Source organism: Coenobita brevimanus, chromosome 26 (genome assembly GCF_032717465.1).
Source record: "Coenobita brevimanus isolate Jiangsu-jjx chromosome 26, ASM3271746v2, whole genome shotgun sequence".
Taxonomy (NCBI): Eukaryota; Metazoa; Arthropoda; class Malacostraca; order Decapoda; family Coenobitidae; genus Coenobita; species Coenobita brevimanus.
Window position 1 is genome coordinate 11,838,169 of NC_136979.1, and position 26,590 is coordinate 11,864,758.

General features: G+C 41.3%; 1 protein-coding gene across 1 annotated transcript in view; it reads left to right on the plus strand.

Moving 5' to 3' along the window:
- The window catches only part of LOC145394070 (glutamine amidotransferase-like class 1 domain-containing protein 1), a 326,615-nt gene that overhangs the window by 122,566 nt on the left and 177,459 nt on the right, over window positions 1-26,590 (plus strand). The window contains exon 4 of the mRNA XM_080268038.1: window positions 17,261-17,368. Within this exon, the coding sequence (XP_080124164.1) occupies window positions 17,261-17,368 (108 nt within the window). The remainder of the gene's footprint in view (window positions 1-17,260; window positions 17,369-26,590) is intronic.

Here is a 26,590-nt window from a genome sequence, read left to right on the forward strand (position 1 = left end):
GCCCAATATCACTGACCAGTGTTGTAAGTAAGAAACTAGAAAAGTTGATAAGGGAAGTTTGGGTAAAACATCTAGAACAAAACGGTATGATAACAGAGAGGCAGTTTGGTTTTAGGATGGGAAAATCATGTGTTACTAATCTTTTAAGCTATTATGATAGAGTTACAAAAACATTACAGAAAAGAGAATTTGACGGAGTACTACACCAAAGACTTTTATGGAAACTGTATCATCAAGGAGGTATCCAAGGCAATCTATATTGTTGGATGCAGGATTTTCTCAGAAAAAGGGAAATGAGAACAGTATTAAGGGGAAATTACTCATCATGGAGGGAAGTGACTAGTGAAGTGCCACAGGGCTCAGTGCTGGCACCAATTATGTTTTTAGTATATATAAATGACATAGACAGTAACATTGGAAATGGAAGCTATCTAAATATGTTTGCAGATGATGCAAAAATTCAAAGGAAAATTACTAACATAGATTCTTACAAAGAGCTGCAAGAGGAATTGAACAAGCTTCATGAATGGAGCAATAAATGGCAAATGGAATTTAATGTGGATAAGTGTCATGTAATTAAATTTGGTAAAAGTGAGAAAAGACCAGATTGGGATTATAAGTTAGGAAGATCAACCCTACACATAACAGAAAAGGAGAAGGACCTAGGAGTAATTATCAGTAATGGACTATCTCCAGATGATCACATCAGTGAGAAGCTACAAAGCATGTATACATCGCATGCTAATACAAGAATAGCATTCACATATATAAATGAAGACGAGCTGAGAAAGATAGTAACATATTCATCAAACCAACCCTGGAGTATGCATCAGTAGTCTGGAATCCTCATCTCAGAAAACACATAGATAAGACTGAAAAAGTGCAAAGGGCCACTACAAGATGGGTACCAAGCTTAAGGGATCTAAGCTATGGAGAAAGACTAGAAAGATTGAATCTACCAACTTTGCAGGAGAGGAGAAGCAGAGACATGATTAGGAGAAGGGGAGACATGATTATGCTATATAATTGCATCTCGGGGAAAGAGAAAATAGACATAAATGAATATATATTATATGGTGAAGTTGGGTCTGGTTAGTACTTGGATGGGTGACCGCCTGGGAACACCAGATGCTGTTGGCATCCCTACGTCAAGTGGGGTTGGTGGAGGATTAGTGCCCCTCCCTGTAAAACAATTAACTCTAAGCCCTTGGCCACCCTGTCTGGGATACATGGCGTCTGGCGATGATGATGATGATGATCAGCAAGGGGACATTGTAATAAACTGCATAAAAGGAGAGGTGATAAAGATGTAAGGAAATTCAGTTTCCCAAATAGGGCAATTGATCAGTGGAATGCACTACCGAATGAAGTAGTGTGTGCCTAAACATTCATAAAATCAAGCATATGTATGATGAAAATGGTTTAATACACGGGAAGAAAAAAGAGAAAATAGTGAGAGAAACTGTAGAAAGGAACAGATGCGTGGTAATATTTGGAAACAGGGAGGAGGAAGAAAAGGTTAGATTCGTGAGACTCGAGAGAGACGTGAACCTGGTGAGAGGTATATTAGGCAAAATTGTCCCCGAAGGAGACAAGTGGGTAAAAGAAATTGAGGAAGTAAGGAGGATAGGGCCTTATAGGAAAGGGGAAACAAGACTAATGAGAGTCAGGTTGACATCTGAAAGTTTAGTAAATGATATACTCAAATTGACCTGGAAATTAAGCAAAGAGGCTGGAATGGAAAATATTATAATAAGAAAATATTAAAATGAAGAAGAAGGAGAAGTTTTAAAATCATTGAAGGATGAAGCAAAGAAAAAAATGATAAGAGGACAGAGGAAGAATGTAATACTTTTTTTTGAAGAGTATTGGATATGAAAGTAAGGAAGTGGTATATAAAGAAATAGAAGCGAAGGAAACTAAGGGGGATAGCTGTGAAAGATTAGAAATTGAGGAAGTGGTACTGATGAAGTGAAGGAGAGAAGAGGGTATAAAAAACATGACAAATAATTTAAAGGTGATATACACTAATATTGATGGTTTAATATCGGCCAGGCTTGAAATTAATGATTTCTTGAGAGAATATGAACCTGATGTCACGTGTTTTGTAGAGACCAAATTAAGAGAGGATATTGATGTTCATCTGGGAGATGGTAAATACAATCTGTGGAGAAGAGACCGAAAAGAAAAAACGGGAGGAGGAGTGATGATAGCAGTGAAGAACAACATAAATGTAGATACCGTGGAAATGGGAGAAGGCAGGGCTGAAGTGATATATATGAAATTAGAAACTGGAGAGAAAATCAAGAGAGATATGGCGGTAGTGTATGTTCCCCCTAAGACGAGAGCATGGAATGATGACGAATGCCATGAGATGTTGTCAGATATGGCTAGCTATTTACAAAAAATAATTGAGAAAAGCAATAATATAATTTTGGTGGGTGACTTTAACTGTACAGGGGTGAACTGGGAGGAATGGGACTCAGGAGGCAGCGAGGACTCGTGGGGCACTATATTATTAAATATAATAATGAATAATGTGATGACGCAATGGGTCAGAGAAGAGACACGGTTCCGAGGTGAGGACACACCAGCAAGGTTAGATTTACTGTTTACCAAAGAACCTGATGTAATAGAATAATTGAAATATTCCTCTCCTATAGGAAAAAGTGATCATGTGGTCATTGAGTTCCAGATGATAATAGGGAACGTCGGGCCAAGAGACGAGCTTCATAGACAGGGAAGATATAACTTTGAGAAAGCTAATTTCACAGGACTGAGAAACTTTTTTGAGAATGCGGATTGGAGAAAATTCAGAGAAACAAGAGAGATACAAAGGAAGTGTGATATCTTTCTAGACCTCTACGATTTGGGAGTGGAAAAATTTGTACCAAGAGTAAGAGGGAAAGAAAACAGGAAAAAGGAGTGGTTTAACAGAAGGTGTATGATAGCAAAAAAAGAAAGAGATAAGGCATGGAACAACTGGAGAAAGAGGGGCAACACCAGAACAAAGGAAGAATATAAAAGAACTAGAAATGATTACACAAGAATACGTAGAGAAGAAGAAAGGAATTTTGAAAAAGGTATAATAGACAAATGCAAGGATGAACCCAAACTGTTCTATAGATTTGTTAATGGCAAATTGAAACAAAGGGAAGGAATCACTAAACTGAAAGTAGAAGGAGAGGTCTATAAAGATGCAGCAATGCAAGCTGAAATAATGAACAAATGTTTCCAATCAGTTTTCACTAATGAAAAAGAGTTTGTGGAAGGGGAGGGAGTGACTAGAAATGTACCGGTGATAAAAAATATAAAAGTGTAGGTACAGGAAGTGTACAAATATTGGAAACTCAAGATATAAGGAAAGCCCCAGGACCTGATGGAATTTCTAATTGGGTACTGAAGGAATGCAGAGAACAACTGGCAGATAAAATTCACAGTTTAATCATGTGTTCTCTGGAAGAGGGGAAAGTGCCACAAGAATGGAAGAGGGCAAATGTGGTACCAATTTATAAGGGAGGAAACGGAAGAACCCCTGAATTATAGACCAGTGTCTCTAACCAGCATAGTCGCAAAATTGTGCGAGAGAATCCTGAAAGACAGATGGATAAAATATCTAGAAGAGATGAATATTTTGGCTGAATGTCAGTTTGGATTCAGAAGTGGAAGGTCATGTGTTTCTAACTTGTTGAGCTTTTACTCAAGAGCGATTGACGTGGTACAGGAGAGAGATGGTTGGGTGGATTGTGTGTACTTAGACTTAGAGAAGGCCTTTGACAAGGTACCTCATAAGAGACTAATGTGGAAACTAGAATATATAGGAGGACTGAAGGGGAAACTCCTGGAATGGATGAGAGACTTTTTGAGAGACAGACAAATGAGGACAGTAATAAAAGATAGGATGTCTGGATGGAGGGAAGTAACAAGTGGAGTCCCTCAAGGCTCGGTGTTGGCGCCAGTAATATTCCTGATTTACGTAAATGATATGGTAGATAGAGTGAATAGTTATGCAAGTCTGTTTGCTAATGATGTAAAGATCTTGAGGAAGATAGAGGTTGAGGAGGATTGTAAAATGCTGCAGGAGGATCTGGATAGGATACATGATTGGAGCCGGACGTGGGAAATGAAATTTAATGTAAAGAAATGTAAAATATTGGAAATGGGTAAAAGTACCAGGAGGCCATCACTGAATTATTTGTTGGGTAATGAATTAATCACTAAAATGAGAAAAGAGAAAGACTTAGGAGTGCTGGTCCAAGATAGTTTGTCTTCTGAAAAGCACATTAATAAGATAGTTAGAGAGACTTATAAACTCCTGACTAACATAAGAGTAGCATTTCATTATATGGATGAGGAGATGATGAAAAAATTGATAGTGGCCATCATCCGCCCCAGGTTAGAATATGCAGCGGTAGTGTGGTCCCCACACAAAAAGAAAGATATAAACAAGATTGAGAGAATACAAAGAACAGCAACCAAAATGGTCCCCAGTCTGGCAGATCTGTCATACAGAGAGAGGCTGGAAAAGCTGGATTTGCCTTCCTTAAAGGAAAGGAGAAAGAGGGGAGACATGATTGCAGTGTTCAGGACCATGGTGGGAGTAGATAAAATTGACTGAAAAGATCTGTTTTTATGGGATAAGAGAGCAACAAGAGGACACGGAATGAAATTGAAAAAGCCAAGCTGCTTGAAGGATATCAAGAAATATAGCTTTCCTTACAGAAGTATAGATTTATGGAATAGCCTGGACAAAGAGATCATTCAGTCTAAAAACTTAAACGAGTTTAAAGCTAAATTTGACTTACTGAGAAACAGCAATGGGAACCCACAAGCATAGCATATTTTGGGTGTACCTCAATTTGGTATATTGGGTAAATACATAAGTATTTGGAACGACTTAGACAAAAAGGTGGTGCAGGAGAAAAACATTCATATGTGTAAAAGTCTATTTATCTATCTATCTATAGCCCGACGCCCTAATCCCGCACAGGGTGGCCGCAGACAAAATGCCTCCAAGTCACTCTGTCACCCACCATTTGACTACCCTCCCCCCAACTTGCCCCCCCTTCCCTCATATACCTCTCAACTCCATCCCTTCACCTCATCCTCGGTCTACCCCTCCCTCTCCCTACCTCCACCTCACCTACATATACCCTCTTAGTCAGTCTTTCATTCTCCATTCTCTCTACATGTCCAAACCACCTCAGTGTATTTCTCCTAATCTTCTCAACCACATCCACATCTACCCCACAATGTTCCTTCACTTCTTCATTCGTCAACCTGTCCCTCCACGTCACTCCACATGCTCCTCTCAGGCAACTCATTTCCACTGCTCTCACTCTTGACTTGTTCCCCTCTTGCAAGGTCCACGCCTCGCTTCCATATGTCAGGGATATGGAGACAGGACAACATGAGCATCGCTCATTTCCTGTATACTACAAATAGGTAAATATACACACACACACACACACACACACACACACACTAAACCCTATACATATCAGAAAGAGGGAAGGACCTAGGTGTGATTATCAATAACAGACTATCTCCGGCTGACCACATCAGTGAGAAGGTACGGAACATGTATACAGTACACTGCTTGCAAATATGAGAATAACATTCACATACATAAATGAAGACATGCTGAGAAAGATAATAACATCACTCATCAGACCAACCCTGGAGAATGTATTAGTAGTTTGGAATCCTCATCCCAAGAAACACATAGTTAAGCTTGAAAAAGTTCAAAGGGCCACTACAAGATGGGTACCATACTTAAGGGATCTAAGCTACGAAGAAAGACTGAATCTGCAAACACTACATGAGAGAAGGAAAAGAGGAGACATGATTATGCTGTATAAATGCATATCATGGAAGGAGATAATAGGCATAAATTAGGATATGACCTATGGGGAAGCATCAGCAAAAATCTGCATAAAAAGAAGAGGCAATAAAGACATAAGGAAATTTGGTTTCCCAAATAGGGCAATTGATCAGTGGAATGCACTACTGAATGAAATAGTGTGTGCCAAAACAATTCATAAATTTAAGGATATGTATGATAAAAATTGTTTAATACACGAGACAGTACGAGCTTGACTCACTCCTGTAAAGATACAATTGGGTAAGAACACACACACACACATGGAGATGTATGTTTGGCTGGCACTGTTGCTCAGTTCTACAGTAGCACCGCTGTGTCACTAGAAATCTGGGTGTTACTAAAACTACTGCAAATACAACTACTGTACTACTGCTACTACCACTGCTACCACTTCTGCTACTAGTACTACTGCTACTGCTACCACTAGTACTGCTACTACTACTAGTACATAAAACCTACATAATAATATTGGGAACAAAATAGTTATCCAGGTACTTTCCATAATCCACTATATTTTCCACTATAAAATATTTTTTTTTCCTGTGATTTGTACTTTTTCTTCATAACAAATGTGTACAAACATGATAACTTTCAATAAAAAATTAGGCACTGATTTCTTCATGAAACAAACTTTCTGCTTCCATTATTCATATAAATAAACACAGCACAGATGCAAGGCTTGCCCTACCGCACTTCCTCCTCCTTCCCTCCTCCACCTCCTACATTTCTCCACTCCACTTTATTTTCCACTGTAACACAGTTTTTTTTCCTGTGATTTGTACTTTTTCATCATAACAAATGTACACGCACAAAAACATTCAATAAAAAATAAGACACTGATTTCATCGTGAAACAAACTTTCTGTTTTCATTGTTCACATAAATATACACAACACAGATGCAAATCTAAAGGTGAATGTAAGGAAGAGTAAGGTTATGGTCTTCGAGAGAAACAAAGTCACTGAAAGTACAGTAAGGTTGGATGAGGTGGAAATGGAAAATAAGAGTTCATTTAAGTACTTGGGTTGTGTGATGAGTAAGGATGGAAGTTCGCAGGGTGAAATGCTTGAAAGGGTACAACAAGGAAGAAAGGTTTCTGGTTCTTTTTGAAAGCAGTGATAAGAAAAATGGAAGTGAAAAAATTACTGCATGACAGTATTGTGATACCACCTCTAACATATGGAAGTGAAGTATGGACCTTGTTAGAGGGACACAAGTCAAGAGTGAGGGCAGTGGAAATGAGTTAATTGAGAGGAGCATGTGCAGTCACATGGAGAGACAGACTGACAAATAAGGAAGTGAAGTAGCATTGTGGTGTGGATGTGGACGTGATAGGAAGCATTAGGAGAAACACACTGAGGTAGTTTGGCCATATGGACAGGATGGAGAGTGAGAGAATGACAAGGAAAGTGTATGTGAGTGGGGTGAAGGGAGGGAGAGGGAGAGGGCAGCCAAGGATGAGATGGAGGGATGGAGTGGAGAGGTATATGAGAGAGGGGTGTGTGAGCTGGGAGCAGGGCAGTGAAATGGCGAGGGAGAGGGCGACTTGGAGGCGATTTGTTTGTGGCCATCCCTTACGGGATTAAGGTGTTTTGCAATAGATAGATAGAGAGACAGATACGAGGCTTGCCCTACCGCGCTTCCTCCTCCCTTCCTTCTCCACCTCCTCCTTTTCTCCATTCCATTATATTTTCCACTATAACAGAACTTTTCTCATGCAATTTGTACTTTTTCATCATAACAAATATACACACAAAAAAACTTTCAATAAAAAATGAAGCACTGATTTCATCATGGAACAAACTTTTTGCTTCCATTATTCACATAAATAGACACAGCACTGGTGCGAGGCTTGCCCCACCGCGCTTCCTCTTCCCACCCTCCTCCACCTCCTCCCTTTTTCCATTCCCTACCTCCTCATTCATCTCCTCATCCATGCCAATATCCCCCTCTCCAGGAACGTCACTACCCTCTAAATCATTCCAATCATCGGAAATAGCAAATGAACGTATGGGGGGAAATGATGGGTGCACAGTGGAGGACTTAGGTGATCCACCCTCTTCATGCAACGCATAAATATTGACACTCATCATGACGGTCGCTTTCCTCAGAGGAAGAGTCAATTTCTTCATTCATAGTTGGCAATAATGTCACCTCAAGTTCTCTCCCTATTGCACTATCACAAAGGCCTTTTCTTTTCTGTCTTTGGACTTCATTGGTGTTGAAGTCGGTGGGTGCAGGAGCTCAGCTGAGGATCCAGACACAGGGAAAACTTTTTGCATATGTCTGTCCATTACGAAGGAATGCAGGTAACTGGAGCGCGACTTGGGTGCATGCAAGAGGGTTACCAGTGGCTGTGTGTGGTGGAAATGACCTGTGGAATATTCAGATAATGCTGCAAAACACTAGATCATGTATACGTGCCATTCAGACATCCCTGGGTCGTCACATATACATGTCTGCCAGACGTGATGGGTTAAATGCCCAGACCAACTTGCCTATCCCTGGGCTCATATGCACCTTGTGGGGTGACATAGGATTGGATGATGATGATGATGATGGTGATGATTAGATGTTTCATTAGGATTAATGATTATGTTTGTAAGTACTGTGTAGTTTTGTCAGGACGACAAAGGACTAGGGTGGGGGTAGTGTTGAGAAGTGGGATTTGCCAGTTAGGTAGTGCTGGAGTATTCCCAATGATTCTTGAAGTTTTTTGTTATGTGTCTGAGTTGCCAGTTAGCCTGATACTTGTGAGTGGAGGTATTTTATAAGTTATGCATTGAATTTTGTGCCCTTTTTCTCTATAATGTTTTTCTTAGACAATTCTAGTACATAGGGAGCTTATATAAGAGTGGGGAAGACACTAGAGCAGTCTCAGTCAGTTTCTGTTCAGTTTGAGCGAAGTTCAGTGTCAGTGCAGTTAGTGAAGATTGTATATCTCGGTACTTGTGAAAACAGTGCGTGTAGTTGGCAAGCACTAAGTGTAATTATTTGGAAAATAAAGACTGTGAACTTAAGAAGCCAGTGTTTATTTGGTATGCCTCAGCTGATCTCACTGATGCACACAGAAAGGCTGACCATAGGAAGAACAGTTCACTGGGCAACGTCCTTCCTATACTCTTCTACAGCTGTTGGAGCCTGTGGTAGTGTGGGACAGGGATGTAACAATACAGGCATACCCAAGTTTAATGATGCAGTTGGTTAAGTAAAAACCCATCGCAAGGTGGAGTATGGTATCTTGGGGTAGATTTAACGTGAAGTATAAGGATGCGTTTTTGAGCCTTGGGTTCCCCCCCAACCAACTCCTAAATCCACCCAAATGAGTCCAAAAAACAAAGTTTAAAGCCATTCTAAATGGCTATAAAAGAAGCTAACCCAAGCCTAAAACCGGTGCCTGTCTTGCTTGTACCCAGTCAAGGTCACTGGAGAATGTGATCTCCAACTTGTATTCAAACTTGGTAGAGAAGAAGCAGCAACATTGTATACAATCTCACCATCAGACGGTCCCGGGACAATTAAATAAACATCTATTATGCATAATGATAATGTATGAATGATGCAGAATCGTCCAAGGTGCGAATTGTTGTGACAGAGAATCATTGATGTTTTGACGGGGAATTCTCACGATGGGGAATGTGATCAATAATGCAATCAGGATAGCCTTTTCAACGACCCCTCTTTGTGTTGTTTTTGTTACTGTTCTGGTTGCTGAGCTCCATTATTTTTTTCTCATTTATTTTCCAACATTTGTTTAGAAATTCCTTTGTATTTTCCAAGCATTTTTCCTTGAACAGCCCGAATGTAAACACATGATTTATCGATGTTACCATTTTCATTGATGCATATTTACTCTCTAAAGTTTTCTTAATTATTAATATTTAAAATTATTATTACATATTCCATGAGGAGTAGACTATAGCACCAATTGAACAGGGTAGTACTCCCAGGTGGATGGCAAGCTGGTGATAGGGAGAGCTGGAGCTCCTGTTTCACCAGCCATCTGGACTTGATCCTGACCATCTCCCTTTGTTGAACATTTTCAGGTACATAATGTTGAATGGTTATTGCATTCTGCCAGGACTGATGATGCTGGTCTAGAATTCAACTGTCTGCACCACACTACAAATCTCACGCAGTTGGTAAAGCATCCAACCAGAATACCAGATAATCCTGACCATAGTACCCATCTCTTGGATCTATTCCTTACATATAATCCAGATCAATACAAGATAGATTTACTGTCACCACTTGAATCCTTTGACCTTAATCTCATCAAAGCCTCATTAGTTAGCCCCCAGAACTTCCCCGTTCTGAATCTGTCAGGGTGACCTGATGGCACTTTGATAGGGCAAACTGGGATGGATTTAGAAATTATCTTGCTGACATTCCATGGCAGTCTTTCTTCTCTAGTGATGCCAGTTCTACCCAGTCCCACATTTGTGACTTAATACTAGCTGGTATGGATTTATTCATACCAAGTCAGTGGTTCACTAAAAGATCGAACTCTACAAAATGCTTGATAGCAACTGTGCCAGAGCAATGACCCAGAAGTCATTAGCATAGAATTCTTACTTAAAATAAAAAATGTCTGGATCACTCTGTCAATTTATAATTGCTAGAAACCATGCAAAAGCTGTACTAAATCTCGTGAATCAAACTTTCTTCAAAATCAAGCATCAGAACTAATTAACAGCCCTAATGACAATAGAATATTCTGGTCAACTCTCAGTTCTTTCAATAATAACTTCAACAAGTCATCATCCATTCCCTCACTAAAATCTTCAGATGGAAACATTACAAATGACCTGCATGGGAAAGCAAATATTTTTGCCAGTACATTTGCCAGAAATTCTACCATAGAGGAAGTCAGCCAGAACGTCCCAGTACTAGAACTTGACTCTCCCGAAATTGTTCCACTTAAAATACAGACAAGATACATAAAATCCATCCAAGACAGTTTACCTACCAACAAAGCTCCAGACCCTCATGGAATTCCTCCAATTGTTTTGGAAAAGTGTTCCCCAGAACTTGCCTCTGTTTTAGGTAAATTATTCAGACTATGCTTATGTACTTCTTCATTCCTTAATTCATGGAAAGAAGCCAATATCCACCCAGTTCCAAAGATAGGAAATTCCTCTGACCCCACTGATTACAGACCAATAGCTGTCACATCTTCTTTTGGTAAGGTGTTTGAAATTTTAATTAGTACGCACATAGTTAACATCTTGAATCCAACAGCTTAATTAGTGATAGACAATATGGTTTTTCCCACAAAAGATCCTCCATTGACATACTCAATCTCCAGACTCATACCATCCATCAATCAGTCGACCTACATGGAGAAACTCTGAAAACTCATGCAGCAGCCCTTGATATTTCTAAAGCTTTCGACAGAGCATGGCACCGTTTCCTGCTGTCCAAACTCACTTGTTATGGACTAACGTCTTTTGTTCCTCTGATTTCCTCATATCTCAGCGACAGAAAAATAACAGTAAAAGTAGATGATGTATATTCCAATTTCCACTCAAATAACGCCAGCGTGCCACAGGGATCAGTTCTGGCGCCAACCCTGTTCCTGGTTCATATTAATGATCTCTTATCTGTCATCCACAATCCCATCCATTCATATGCAGATGACTCAACACTTCATAGTTCATTCACACTCAGACACCCATTTACAAAGTCTAATTTCTCTAACTCTCAACTCAGTACAGCCATCTCTATAAATCAAGACTTAACTATCAGTGAATGGGGACAAAACAACTTTGTCTCATTTAATGCTAATAAAACCAAATACAGAAATCCCTCTACTTTCCGGACACCCACTTTCCGGACATCCCCACTTACCGGACATTGTGGGCCTGGACCATCGGAACCGAAAAATGGCCAAAAAAAGAAAAAAAAAAAATCCCCCAAAAAATCCGAATTTTTTTCCCACCCGTAATTTGAAATTGCCGCGTGGCGCCAAACAGCTGCTTACACCATTGCCCCTTCACCCTTCCTTCCTCCCCCCTACCCCCTCCCTGTCAAGGTTGCCGTTTGTTATTTTTCATTACCAAATGTGGGCCAATTTGGTAATGAAAAATTTGTTTGGTAATGAATCAGAATAATGCATTACCAAATGGATTCTTCACATGTATGAGGATACACAGGATGGAGATGGTGGATTGTTTGCTCTCTCTGATTAATCTGCTGCCCTACATGGCATGAAAATAATCAACATGCTGTTATTTATAAGGAGAGTGATTACATGTATTTCCACTTGTATATATAATTTGTGAAGAATAAATGCTAGCTTTACGAATTTGGTAATGAAAAGTTAAATTTGGTAATGAAAGTTGAGGAGATTGGTAATGTGGCCATTGCGATCTGGCAACTCTGTTTCTCCGACATCAACAGTTACTCCCTAACTTCGATTGTGAATAGATGCTTATCGCACTGGAAGCCACACGTGCTCGTTTTTTGTGAATAAACAGTGAATATACTTCAATACCTTGCCTCTAGACTACATGGGAATTTACAGTGTTGTGCAGTGTTAAGAAATTTGAACTTAGAGTGCAAAGGATCAACTGTGGAGTGCAAATTGGCAGTTTAAACTGGCAGTTAGAACTGCAGTGGTGCAGTTAAGAACAATGTGCAGTGTTAAACAATTATAACTCACAGTCCAAAGAATTGGCGACCCTCATCCACTCACTTGATGTAGTGCTCCCTACTTCTCCCTTAGCCTTTATCATTCTTTTTCTGTGCCTGCCCTCCTCTCTTCCTATTTCTCCCATCTTTCCTGTCACTACTTATTGCTTTTCTTTCCGTTACAGGTGGCTTTACATTGAGTGACAAGCCAAATGGTTTCCTGTAAGCCAAGAAACCATTTACAACGCTGGGTGGTAACCATATAACCAAACCATACGTGCTCCCTACGTGCCAAGTGGGTTGGTGGAGGGTTAGTGTCCCTCGCTGTAAAACAAATAACTCAGAGTCAAATGGTCACCCCGTACGGGATTATGGCGTCTGGCAGTAGATAGATAGATAGATAGACAACACTGGATTACTGTACGTGCTTCAAGAGTGTTTTCACCACTGCCAAAACCTTAGAAAGGCAGCCACAAACGTGATGTAAGTACCCTGGCTGAGGTACAGTCACTTCTAATTCCTCATTCTTTGGTTCCTTTTCATTTATTTCATGCTTTATGTCCATTATTGGTGTGAATAGGGTCTTAAATAGGTTTAAATAGGTACTATGCATGTCCGGTAGGGAGTTATATAGGTGGCTTTCAAAGTTAGGCTGGTTAGGGTCCATAAGTACCAGTCCAGGAGGCTGGTGCCCACTATCAGGACAGGACCACTTTCTGGACATGCCTTTGGCTCTATTACGTCGGATAGTGGAGGGATTACTGTATGTACAATTTACTAATAGACATATATTGCCAGATTCATATAATGTATTACTTTCAGTGCTACTAATATTCCCCTTTCCGAAAGTATTGGAATTCTCGGCATCTCACATAACACTGCCCTCAGCTGGACCTCTCATGTCAGATCACTTGCCAAAACTACCTCAGAGAAACTTGAATTATTGTACAGAGTCCGTAACTTCTTCACTGACGAGCAGTTAGCTACAATTTATAAGAGTCATGTGCGCTATCAGCCTGAATATTGCTCACCCTTGTGGAATGGATGTGGAGAGGTTGCATTAAAACAATTAGACAGAATTCAGAACAAAGCTGTTGGAATTATTAATAACCCTGCTAAACAAACTACCTACCCTACAAGTAAGAAGAAATGTTGTCTCCCTTGCATTATTTTACAGCCGAAGTTGCGTCCATTGTGCCACCTCTCTGTGCCTTCCCTCGTGATACATGGGCATCTGGTAACGCTCATGACTGGAACATCACTCAACCATATTGCAGAACTTCTGCCTATCAGAATTCTTTCATTCCCCAAACTGCATCTTTCTGAAACTCACTTCCCAAGAGTTGTTTCCCTCCAAACTTCAACCTACAATACAGTACAGCTGTTCAAGTCCAACTGTTACAGATATCCTATGAATGGAGGACACCAGTGATCTGGTGTATGGATTTTTTCTTTTTTATTCATTTGTTTTTCCCTCCTCTGTTCTGTTATTTAAAAAAAAATTGATAGGTTAGATTACAGTTCAGTGGTCAAACACAAAATATTCTGTGCTGAGTCATTGTCCACACTGTTTTGTACCTTGTCTGATGGGAGAGAATCCATACCCCAAATGACAGTGTTCACTGCACGTATGACTAAAACACATTAATGTAAATTTTAAAACAGTTTATAAATCAACCTAAACACAAAATATAAGTGTAAAGTATCATCGAAATCAGTTTTTAAAAAAACAAAACCCATTGCAAAACCTGGGGTAGGCCTACGATAAGTGGAGTACGGTGGTATTTCTACCCCCATCACTATTCCGGGGTGTCGTCAATCAGGGTTTGCCTGTATGTTCAGTATACAGTACTGTACAATTACTCATTATCCAATTGGTTTTCCAGCAGCTTGATGTAACTGTAGTATGACCAGACCATAACCATCATTTCCTGTGCCACTTAATACCACTTTATTATGCCTATTGATGATCAGTAAGTCTTTATATATACTGTATTCCTTGATGTTATCATGCCCATTGATGATCAGTAAGTCTTTATATATACCGTATTCCTTTATATCATGCTTGTGCATAGGAAGAAAAAAAATTCTCCCCAGGACCATAAGAAAGATTTTGGGAAAAATTATGAATTTTCTTTTCTGTACCATCAGAAACATCTGAGATTTTCTTTCCACATTTGTCAAATAACAGAAGTTCTTAAAAGAACAGTTTGCATGATTTCATTCACATGATGCTTTGGGGGGATATATTAGTCGTGCAGAACGAGGACCCATTGTACTGGCTCAAGAAAGTTTAATCATCATTATCATCATCCAGACCTCCTTTCCCACCCTAGGGCAGAACAGCCATACAATTTGAAAGACTGGTAGGTCTGGTGCTTGTCATGGACGTGTTATGCAGCCAATAGTGATGTCAGTCTTGTAGTTTTAAGTTGAGTCGTTTGGCACTGAAGGCTGATGACAGCGAGTAGAAAAGGTTGGCTGGTTCAGTTGGTAGAGGGATGTGGATATACAGAGCAGTGGTCATTGACCAGTGATGATGAGCTGTACCAGTCATCACTTGTAAATGCCTGCATACAGTGAAGCTAAAGGGGGAGGTTGATAACCTATGTGGTAAGGCTATCAGTGCACCAAGGTTGACAACCTGGACAACAAGGAGGGAACGTTATGGACATAAGGCTGGAAACTAATGTTGCTGAAAATCGTGGGTTAACTGATGAATTGCTTCCCAAAGATGATGCCTCCATGTTGCCCCACAAACTGCAGTGAACCTATTTGGTTAGAGATCAAGAAACAGGAACATCAGTGTTACAGGCTCACAGAGTCTGACGGCATCAACCTAGTTAAGATAATTCACAGAGTCTGCTCCAGTATCATGGGTATCCATTGGAAGTTAGCATGTTAAAATAAGGAGCTGATGAAGTGATGGATCATATAAGGGGCAACACACACCATACCAAGCCAACATGTGGTGCTTGAAGTGTCCAAAGGCAGTTGGGTTGCAGTGCCTAAGCAAGTGCAGTGAGGTAGAGGATGATGCTGGTTGGTGATGTGATAATAATATGTGGTGTATGCACACATATATAGTGTATGTGAATATGATCATGACCAACATCCTTACCTTTTTTGCCATTTAATGATGAGCTGAGGTAGGATCCAAAAAGAAGGAAGAAGAAAGCAGGAAAATAGGAGAATATCAACCACACTCCCAGTGACCACACAGTCATTTACACACCATTCAGATGTCAGAGTATACACATATACAGGCCTGTCACAAACACTAATATTGAATGAATGGACAAGGTGTCCATGATCGTGAGGGAAGGTGGCTTTGCCTTGTGAGGCATCTTAACTGAAGACAAAATGTTATGCACCCTCTCTTCAACTTTGGGTAATAGATGATTCCTCCCATTACCATTTGTACTGCACTGGTGGTGTCATAAGACAGCTTAAAGCTTGTTTCCCAGAATGCCTTCAGAGAGGGAGCATACAGTGAGAGATTGTACCCATAAGGGAGACTTATAGCACACATGCCAGGTGCAAAAAATGGTGAAGCAGTGCTCTGACCCAACAGACAACATTTCACATCTTGAAAATCTTGGAAGTATGATGTAACCATCCTATACGGCCTTGAAGGTTGGCAGGATCCAGACAAAGTGAAGGGAATACCCTGGGATGGTAAAAGGTTCCAGAGCTCTTACCCACTCCTCAAACCAGTGACTGTCTGAGATGTTCTCTCCAGACCCACAGTTCTTCCTGTTTGGTGCAAGCCATATTGAACAACTTTTTTAAAGGATGCTAACACCACAAGAGTAATGAGATGAAAATAGATTCTCATCAGTGTGATTCTGATTAACATAGTACACATTCACTGTGTTGTAGGGCCCACACCACATCACCTATTGAACGCCAATGTGGTGAGGTATGAGTAACCTTCCAAAGTGGAGAGGTCTAGTACTGCAGTGGACCAGTCATGGATTGTTAATGATTAACTGTGGAATATAAATGGGAGTTCAGACATTTGTGATGTAGGTAACTTTGAATATCTGATAGTTGTACTGTGTAAAATGTAATATGGCAAAATAAGGTGTGAGATAAAGGTGAGAGAGAGCACTGTAAGACCATAGAATAATTGGTGAGTTAAACTGTAACCTGAAAGATTCTACGGTTTCTGTGGAGGTAAAGAGGACCTGTGTGTGTGTTTTGCTATCAGAAATCAGGAGTCTCCTTTGGAAATGAAACTTGGTCATTTAATTACAGAAAACCAAGGTTACAGGCAAAGAAAATAGCTGTTTTCAGAATAGCTTTAAGCATAAGTTTGATTGATAATATAAATGACAGAGAGCTCTGTTTCAGAGTTTTAGCTTTGAAGAAAACTCAGGGAACAAGATTAAGTGTGGTGGAATACATAAAAAGAAAGACTGAAACTGTATGAACATGCTGAAAAAATGGCTGTAGATAAAGTACCAAGGAGATTCTTTGAACACAAGTTGAAGGTTAGTGTTGGAAAAAGTAGCTTCAGTATGATCTGTTACAGTACAAAAGTGGAAGGAGCAATAGGGTAGAGGGGTACCTAAAAATAAGTGTGGTACAAATGTATGAAAAAAAAGGAACCTAGAGATATTTCCTTAATAATTACCTCATGTCTGGAGGTTCACAGGAGGAAATTAGGTGTCCGAGATGATTATAAACTTCTCTAATCTGAAGGAGAGCTTTATATAATCAGGCTTAATCTTAATTTCAGATGGACAGTACTCATGTGTTGTCATTCCCCATAGTCCAGGAGCAAGTGAGGACCTGGCAGCATGTGAAGTATTGGGCAGTATTCTGTCTAACTGCATAACAGAGAAAAGTAAGTTCTTCCTTTATTGTGTATTTTTGTACTGTGCAGTAATACACTATTGATGCTGACAAGGAGCCTATACTCCATTTTTTTTAACTGAGGCGAAGATGCACTTGACAGGTTGATGATGATTGGCTGAATGCAACATGTCCAAGAAATATTTACTAACCCAACTTTCCCTCTCAGATATTGTTGTCAGTTAATAATGCTAGATTATGAAGTAATGTTGCATTCAGCCAGTAATCACCAATCTTTCAAGTGCATCTTTGCCTCGATAAAAAAAACTGAGTAGACATGGTGGTGCTGTTCACCCAAGGTGGTGTGAAATGGAAGTGGTGTCCACGTGGGAGCCATATCTCCTATTTCCGTGCACATCACCATTGTGAAGGAGCCTGGTGAGGTATTCTCTACCATGAGGGAGTACCAATTCCCTATATGATGTATACCTTGTATTTTTCTAGTAGATGGCCTCACAGAAGCAGCGTCTTACCTGTGGTCATTATTTCTGCTCAGCCAGATAAAGTCAGATTATGCAACAACAGCAACAGTACTGTACCATCCAACCAACTCCCACACCTTATAACATCTCTGAGGAGTATTTAGTGTGCTACTGTGTACCCTAATAATATAATTGTAGTCCCTGACTCGCATGGACATAAATCTGATGGACCATGAGATCCATCCACTAAAGCAGTCACTCCCAGAAATCACATGTTAAGAGTTATGTTGAAAGAACAATTTGAGACTGTGTGTTCGACAGTGCAAGGTGTATTTTGATGGTGATGTGTCATGTGTGAGGAAAAAGTGAAAAGGAATGAAGTTAATAAGTGTGAGGGTGTAAAGTGTGTAAGGTCAAGTATAAGTACCTGTGGAATATAACATTTTTAGTTGCTCTACTAATGAATGGAACACAGCAATGAAAGATTATAAATGTATCATCTCAAAGTGTGTATATGTCAGGTTCCAATTTAATGTGATGAAATTGACAATGATTGTTGCATGTGAAACCTGTAATAGTAATGGTAAGAAAGAGAAGGACGAGTTTAGGACCAACTACATGGAGTGGTAGGATAGATGCCCAGAACTGTAGAGTGTTTGTGATAGGAAACATGGATGGGAAAGTTGACTCCTGTCTTCTTGTTATTGCTGTTGCTTAACCTGGCTGAGCAAACCTGTCATTCACCGGTTTGTGCCTGTCCCTATGGAATCATCCCATTGGTTCCTTGCACTGTTGATGTTAGGTCTGCATCTTAGTGCTGTATGTGCTGTACTGTGTTCCGTTATATATGTCATGTTGTGTGGGCCTGTCCTATAAGCAGGATACATGTCATTTTTTAATCCACAAAACCCAGATCTAAGCAGGTAACTGATGCTGGTTAGATAATGTCCTGATATAAGCCTAGCTTTGGGAACTCTATCAGTTATAAAGATACCCCTGATGAATGTATGACTGGAGGGAGGGCTTGTAGTGTAGTTTTTTATTGTGTCATATCATTTTGTATCGTGTGTAAAGGTTCCAGCATATTTGGACATGTCGGCCTTTGTCACCTGATGGCAGCTCTCTACACTGCTCGATCTCTGACAGTCTCCTTATTCAGGCCCTTATCGCTGAGGTCACAGTCTGTGACTTCATCCCAAGTCTTGATTGGCTTGCCTTTCAAACCCCAACATTCACACTTCTCACCTTGTGCACCCAAATGGCATCCTCCAGCGTGTCAAAATTCCCATGCCATCTCAGTCTACCCCTCCTCATCACAACACTCATCCTTCTTCTCAATTCTTCATTTGTAATCGTAGTCCCTACAGGCCTCGCATTCAAAGATGTACTACACATCCATCTAATCACTGTCCTTTCTGTGTATTTGAGCCTACAAATATCCTCATCCTTTACCTCCCAGGCCACGCTACCTTACAGTGCCACATTCCTAATGTGCTGCATACAAAGATCTCTTGGTATATTACTGTCTTGTATGTGAGTGAGTATACTGTATGTACAGCAAGTGTATTTTTCATTACAAGTGTTGAAGTGTTTCGAAGTAAGATGTAGGATGTTGTTGAAAAGGATCTAGTAATGTTTTTGTGGTGATTCTTTTAGGTATCTAGTTGTGTTGTGTGGCCCTAGCATATAACGACAGGGGTGCTGTATGTTAGTACAGACTGCCATATAGAACTGTGTGCCTCTTATGTTTAGATATGCCCCAACAGAGAGGACTTTGGTTTCAAAGTGTGATTGGACTGTGGGAGTAGTGCTGTAACCAATACAATTCACCAAACTGATATATCGCTGATATTTGCAGTTTTTCTGATACCGAACTGATACCGATGTTTACTGTCGATATCAGGATATCGGATATGAATGAAGAAACGTTAAAATGACTTTTATTGAATATTTTGGTCATTGTTTTCCCTAATTCTGTGTGAAATAATGTTGTTACTTTGACACCATTTTGCAGCTTAATAGTCTTACTAAAACCCATTAAAGGTTTATAATGATAAGTGAGTGAGTGGTGGGAAAGGACAGGGGGGAAAAAAAAGAATTACTGGTGGTAATTGTGGTGGCTATGTGGGCCCATGTATGTAAATAGTGTACACACTATTGAAATAAGAGCAGACTACCCGCACCGGGGAGTTATTATATTTTTTATTTAGTTATAATATCTGGTTAGTACTTGGATGGGTGACCGCCTGGGAACACCAGATGCTGTTGGCATAACGTTCTCCCTACGTGTCAGGTGGGGTTGGTGGATGATTAGTGCCCCTCCCTGTAAAACAATTAACTCTAAGCCTTGGCCACCCTGTTTGGGATACGTGGCATCTGGCAATGAATGAATGAATGAGTGAAATTTATTTGTTTGTATTTTTAGTTAGTTTGTTTTCCGGGAAGGGGCACTAACCCTCCGCCAACCCACTTGCTGTCACGTAGGGAACACTTGTTGGTTATAAGGTTACCACTCAGCATTGTAATTGCTTTCCCGGTTTACAGGAAATAATTTGGCTTGCCACTCAGTGTAGAGCTACCCTAAAAACAGAGTATCACTACACTAAGTGGGTGGATGATGGACACCCCCACCTGCCCTGCTGGGAGCAGGGCAATGAAATGGCGGGAGACAGGGTGACATGGAGGCAATTTGTTTGTGGCCACCCCTTACGGAATTAAGGCATCTGGCAATAGATAGATAGATAGGTAATATTTATTCACTCTTCTTGCTGAAACCTAAATAAAGTACAGTAGTTATTTACTGCATATGAAAAGAAAGAAAGCCATAGATGGGGCAATAAGAGGACAGTAACTCTGAGGTGATGAACATTTAGCATCTTCGTTGAAGCTCAGCTTATACAGCAATACAATCTTTTAGAGGTGATGGAAAAACGTTATCTATATATCTTGCCTGTGCTTCTTTATTACTGAGCCATACACACAAGGTTTGCAGTTTGGTACTCATGTGTGCAGTGTGTATGTGTATGTCTATCTATCTATCTATTAGTAGCCTGACGCCCTAATCCCGCAAAGGGTGGCCGCAGACAAAACGCCTCCAAATCGCTCTGCCACTCACCATTTGACTACCCTCCCGCCAACTCACTCCCTCCTCCCTCATATACCTCTCAACTCCATCCCTCCACCTCATCCTCGGTCTTCTCCTCCCTCTCCCTCCTTCCACCTCACCGACTTACATCCTCTTAGTCTTTCATTCTCCACTCTCTCCACATGTCGAAACCACCTCAGTGTATTTCTCCTAATCTTCTCAACCACGTCCACATCCACCCCACATCGTTCTTTCACTTCTTCATTCATCAACCTGTCCCTCCATGTCACCCCACATGCTCCTCTCAAGTAACTCATTGCCACTGCTCTCTCTCTTGACTTGTTCCCCTCTTGCAAGGTCCATACCTCGCTTCCATATGTCAGGGTAGGGATCACAATACTATCATGCAGTGACTTCTTAACTTCCATACTCACCTCCCTATTTCTCATCACTGCTTTCAGTGAACCAACAACCTTCCTTCCCTGCTGTACCCTTTCATGCACTTCATCCCCCAAAGTTCCATCCTTATTCATCACACTACCCAAATTCTTGAATGCACTCACATTCTCCATATCCTCGCCATCCAACCTCACTGTGCATTCTGTGACTTCATTCCTCTCAAACACCATAACTTTACCCTTGTTTACATTAAATTTCAGATTCCTCTTCCAACACACTGTCCCAAATTCATTCACCAAACATTGCAACTCCCATTCATCTTCACTCAACAATACTGTGTCATCAGCAAACAACAACACAGGAGTCTGCCAAATCTCACCCTCATTCATTAGAGCCATCCCCACATCCACTGCCCTAGCTTGCACCTCCTTTACAACCCCATCCATGTATATATTAAACAGCCATGGAGACATCACACAACCCTGTTTCAGTCCCACATTGAGATCAAAGAACTCACTCAGCTCACCATCCACTCGCACCGTAGCCTTAGCTCCTTCGTACAAACTCTTCACAGCACTCAACAATTTCCCCTCCACTCCATATATTCTCAATACCTTCCACATCACTGTGTAAGAAACGGAATCTAAAAGTGAATATAGGGAAGAGTAAAGTGATGGTCTTTGAGAGAGGTGAAGTCAGTGAATGTACAGCGAGGTTGGATGGTGAAGAATTGGAAAATGTGAGTACGTTTAAGTACTTGGATAGTGTGATGAGTAAGGATGGAGGTTTGGAGGGTGAAGTGCTTGAAAGGGTACAGCAGGGAAGAAAGGTTGCTGGTTCCTTGAAAGCAGTGATAAGAAACAGGGAAGTGAGCATGGAAGTGAAAAAGTTACTACATGACAGTATTGTGATACCAACTCTAAAGTATGGAAGTGAAGCTTGGACGTTGTTGGAAGGACACAAGTCAAGAGTGAGAGCAGTGGAAATGAGTTATTTAAGAGGAGCCTGTGGAGTCACATGGAGAGACAGGCTGACGAATGAGGATATAAAGGAGCGTTGTGGTGTGGATGTGGATGTGATAGGAAGCGTTAGGAGGAATACACTGAGGTGGTTTGGCCATGTCGAGAGGATGGAAGGTGAAAGACTGACGAAGAGAGTGTATGTGAGTGAGGTGGAGGGGGGGAGAGGGAGGGGGAGGCTGAGGATGGAAGGATGGGGTGTAGAGGTACATGAGAGAGCGGGGTGTGAGTTGGGAGCAGGGCAGTGAAATGGTGGGGGACAGGGCGACGTGGAGGCAATTTGTTTGTGGCCACCCCAAACAGGATTGAGGCGTCTTGCAATAGATAGATAGATAGACCTTCCACATACCTTGTCTATCTATTCTGTCATAAGCTTTCTCCAAGTCCATGAAGGCAGCATACACTTTCTTTCCTTTCTCTAGGTACTTCACTAAACATCTTAATACACATATCTGATCTACACACCCTTTTCCCTTCCTAAATCCCCCTTGTTCTTTTCCAACTAGCTCCTCTGCTATATGCCTAACCCTATCAGTGAGTATTCTACCCTATATTTTTCCAGTCACACTAAAAAGGCAAATGCCCCTATGGTTACCACATACTTCTCTCTCCCCTTTTCCTTTGTATAAAGGAACAATTATACCTGGTTTCCAGTCCTCCGGAATCCTTCCCTCTTCCCAAGCCAATCTACATAACTTCCATAACCACTCCACTACAATCTCACCTCCGTACCTCAGCGTTTCACCACACACTCCATCAATTCCTGGGGCCTTTCCCATCTTGATCTTCTTCATTGCTTCCACTATTTCCTCCCTACTGATCTCTTCCTCCCTCCTTTCATCTCTCCTTCTCCCAGCCATTCCTCAACCACTTATACTCGCACTGCTCTCACTCTCTACATTCAATAAATCCTCAAAGTGTTCCTTCCATCTCCTCAATTTCTCTCTCTTCTCCGCCAACAATCTATTATTCCTATCTTTCACTCCCCTACTATTACCCCTTTCACACTGCCTTACTTTCTTTACCTCCTTCCAAAACAATTTCTTACTCTCTCTCCATTTCACACTCAGATTCCTCCCAAACTACATCCACTTTCTTCTTACTCTCCTTCACCAATCTCTTCACCTCCCTTCTCCTGGTTACATATACCTCTCTCTTCTCTCTCTCATCTTCTTCCCTACCTCTGCTTGCTAGCCATTCACTATATGCCATCTTCTTTTGTTTAACAGTTTGTTTCACCTCATCATTCCACCATGCTGTCCCTTGCACATCCCTGCATCTCCTCACTCCACAAACCACCTCACGCGCTGCACCTAACTCTTCCGTGAATATCTTACATACGTCTTCCACCTCTTCCATCTGCTCTAACTTATACCTTCCCAATCTTTCTTCCAAAATGCTCATATACTCTGCCATTTTCTCACTGTCTTGCAATTTCTCCATTCTTCTCACAGGAGCTGTTTCCTTCTGTCTTCCCCTTCGTCTCTTCAACCATTTTCTTTGCAGCCTTACCTTGGCCATCACTAAGTGATGGTCCAAGATTCCATTCCCCCACCCTCTCCTCACTCTTGCATCCACCACTTGTCTTCTCATTTGCTCATCCACACACACGTAGCCTACCGTTGCCTTTCGTTCAACAAGTTCACCATCCATCCTCCTCATAATCCTCCATTTATACTTGTGGATCATCTTATGCCGAAAGTAGGTGTTAGCTATTGCCAACCCCTTACCAGCACAGATGTCCACCAAAGCACTACCATTCCCATCTACTTCAGCTGGCACACCCCACTGACCAACCACTCCATCCATTGGTACATTCCCGACTTTGCCATTCATGTCTCCAATCAAAAACACTCTCTCAAACTCTCTCACTCCTCTCAGACTTGTCCATACATGCTTCTACACTCACCCAAAACTCATCTTTCACTCTTGCCACTTGGCCCTATGTCGGCACATACACACACACAGTCGCCCACGCTTGTATACCTACTTTCAACCTCACCCATACACTCCTTGCACCCACTGTTCCATACTCCCTTATATTCTCCTTCCACTTCTTGCTTATCATCAGATATACTCCCTCTCTTGCCCTCTCATTCTCATAACTCCTGCACATATTCCTAAACTGTATTCCCATTCTCTCACCCTTTCGCCTTTCCATTTAGTTTCAGTCAATCCACATATATCCACTCTTGCATCCTCAAGCACCTGAACAGTCTCTCTCTCTTTCACTGCATCATTCACTCCTCTCACATTCCATGTCCCCACCCTCAGAAAGTCCTTTGTCCGTTCCTTAGTTGTCAACATATGGTCCGTCCTGGTCCAAGGCACTTTATTTGCTTGTTTAGTTAGTTCTTTTTACAGGGTGGGGCACTAACCCACCACCAACTCTTTTAGTCGCCTCATACGACAAGCAGGGATACTGGGGGAGTAATCTTGAAACCCTCCTACCCCCAGGGGGTTGTGTATGTACAGTATATATATACAGTAGACCCTTCTTATCCATGGAATTTGGATCCGTGGATTTAAGTTTCCGCAGATCAGACATATTTTAATACTGTACTATACACTGTAACTTGAAATTGGCACACAACTCACACTTCTTTTGTAGTTGCAGTTAGCATACCCACACCCACGGGCATTCCCGCCACTCCACCAGTCTTACTGTAAGCACCAATCAGTTCATTACTTACGTCATCGTTGCCCTTCTTGTGTTTAAACTCTACTGTACTTCATTGTGTAAGTGAAAAATGGCTCCCAAGAAACAAGCAAAGGATAAAAGCAATCCTTCTAAGCCAAAGACAGAGTGTAAGGCGTTATCTGGCGTCCTGTCAGAAGGGTCAGACTAGACTCACAGCTTACCTACAGTGCTACCACACATCTCGTCGCCTCACAACATTGGCACTGTAGGAACTGCACTACGATCCTCATTGTCATCATACAGCAATCATCGTCATCTATACAGCAATCATCATCGTCATACAGCAATCGTCATCATTGTACGAAGCTTATGAAGAGAACACACAGTCTTTTGATGAGTGTTAATATGTATTTGCAATATTGTAAAGTATGTTTTTATTTTTTTCAGGGATGTGCATAGCTTATGTGGAAATAATATGCCATTTTGTGATGATGACTTGAGTATCCGCGGAATTTGCCTTCCGCAGGGGCCTCTGGAAGCTAACCTCCGCGGATAATTAGGGTTTACTGTGTGTGTGTATATATATGTATACAGTAATCACTCTAATATCCGGACGCCCAATATCCGAACATCCCCACTATCCGGACATAAGAATGTTTCATGCTGTACTTTTTTCCATACTATACTTACCTCATTTCACTCTTTAATGTCCTTTATTGGTGTGAATAGGGTGTTAGGAGCTAGGCATGTGCAGTAGGAAGGTGTTTTTCTGAGTTAGGCTAGGTTAGGGTCCATAAGTACCAGTCCAGGAGCCAGTCACCAGAATGTTTATTATTGTATGAACCTACCTCTAAACCCTCATTTTATGTTTCTTTTGCATTTATTTCAGTCATTTATGTGCCTTATTGGTGTGATTTGGGTCTTAAATAGGTGCTATGCATGTCCAGAGGGAGTTGTATAGGTGTTTCTCAGAGTTAGGGTCCATAAGTACAAGTCCATAAGCTGGGGCCCAATATCCGGACAGAACCAACATCCGGACCTACCTATGGCTCTATTATGTCAGATATTGGAGTGATTACTGTATATATATCTATTGCCAGACGCCTTAATCCCGTTTGGAGTGGCCACAAACAAATCGCCTCCAAGTCGCCCTGTCCCCCGCCATCTCACTGCCCTGCTCCCAACTCACACCCCCTTCTCTCATATACCTCTCCACCCCATCCCTCCATCTCATCCTCGGCCTCCCCCTCCCTCTTCCCCCCCTCCACCTCACTCACATTCACTCTCCTCGTCAGTCTTTCACCCTCCATCCTCTCCACATGGCCAAACCACCTCAATGTGTTCCTCATAACGCTTCCTATCACATCCACATCCAAACCACAACGCTTCTTTATATCCTCATTCGTCAGCCTGTCTCTCCATGTGACTCCACAGGCTCCTCTTAAATAACTCATTTCCACTGCTCTCACTCTTGACCTGTGTCCTTCCAACAACATCCAAGCTTCACTTCCGTATGTTAGAGTTGGTACAGTAATCCCGCATATTTCGCGGTAGTTACGTTCTTGTAACCCCCGCGAAAATTCAATTCCGCGAATACTCTATTAACAATTGAATCTTACACTTGTGTCCACCTTGCTGCCCATCACAC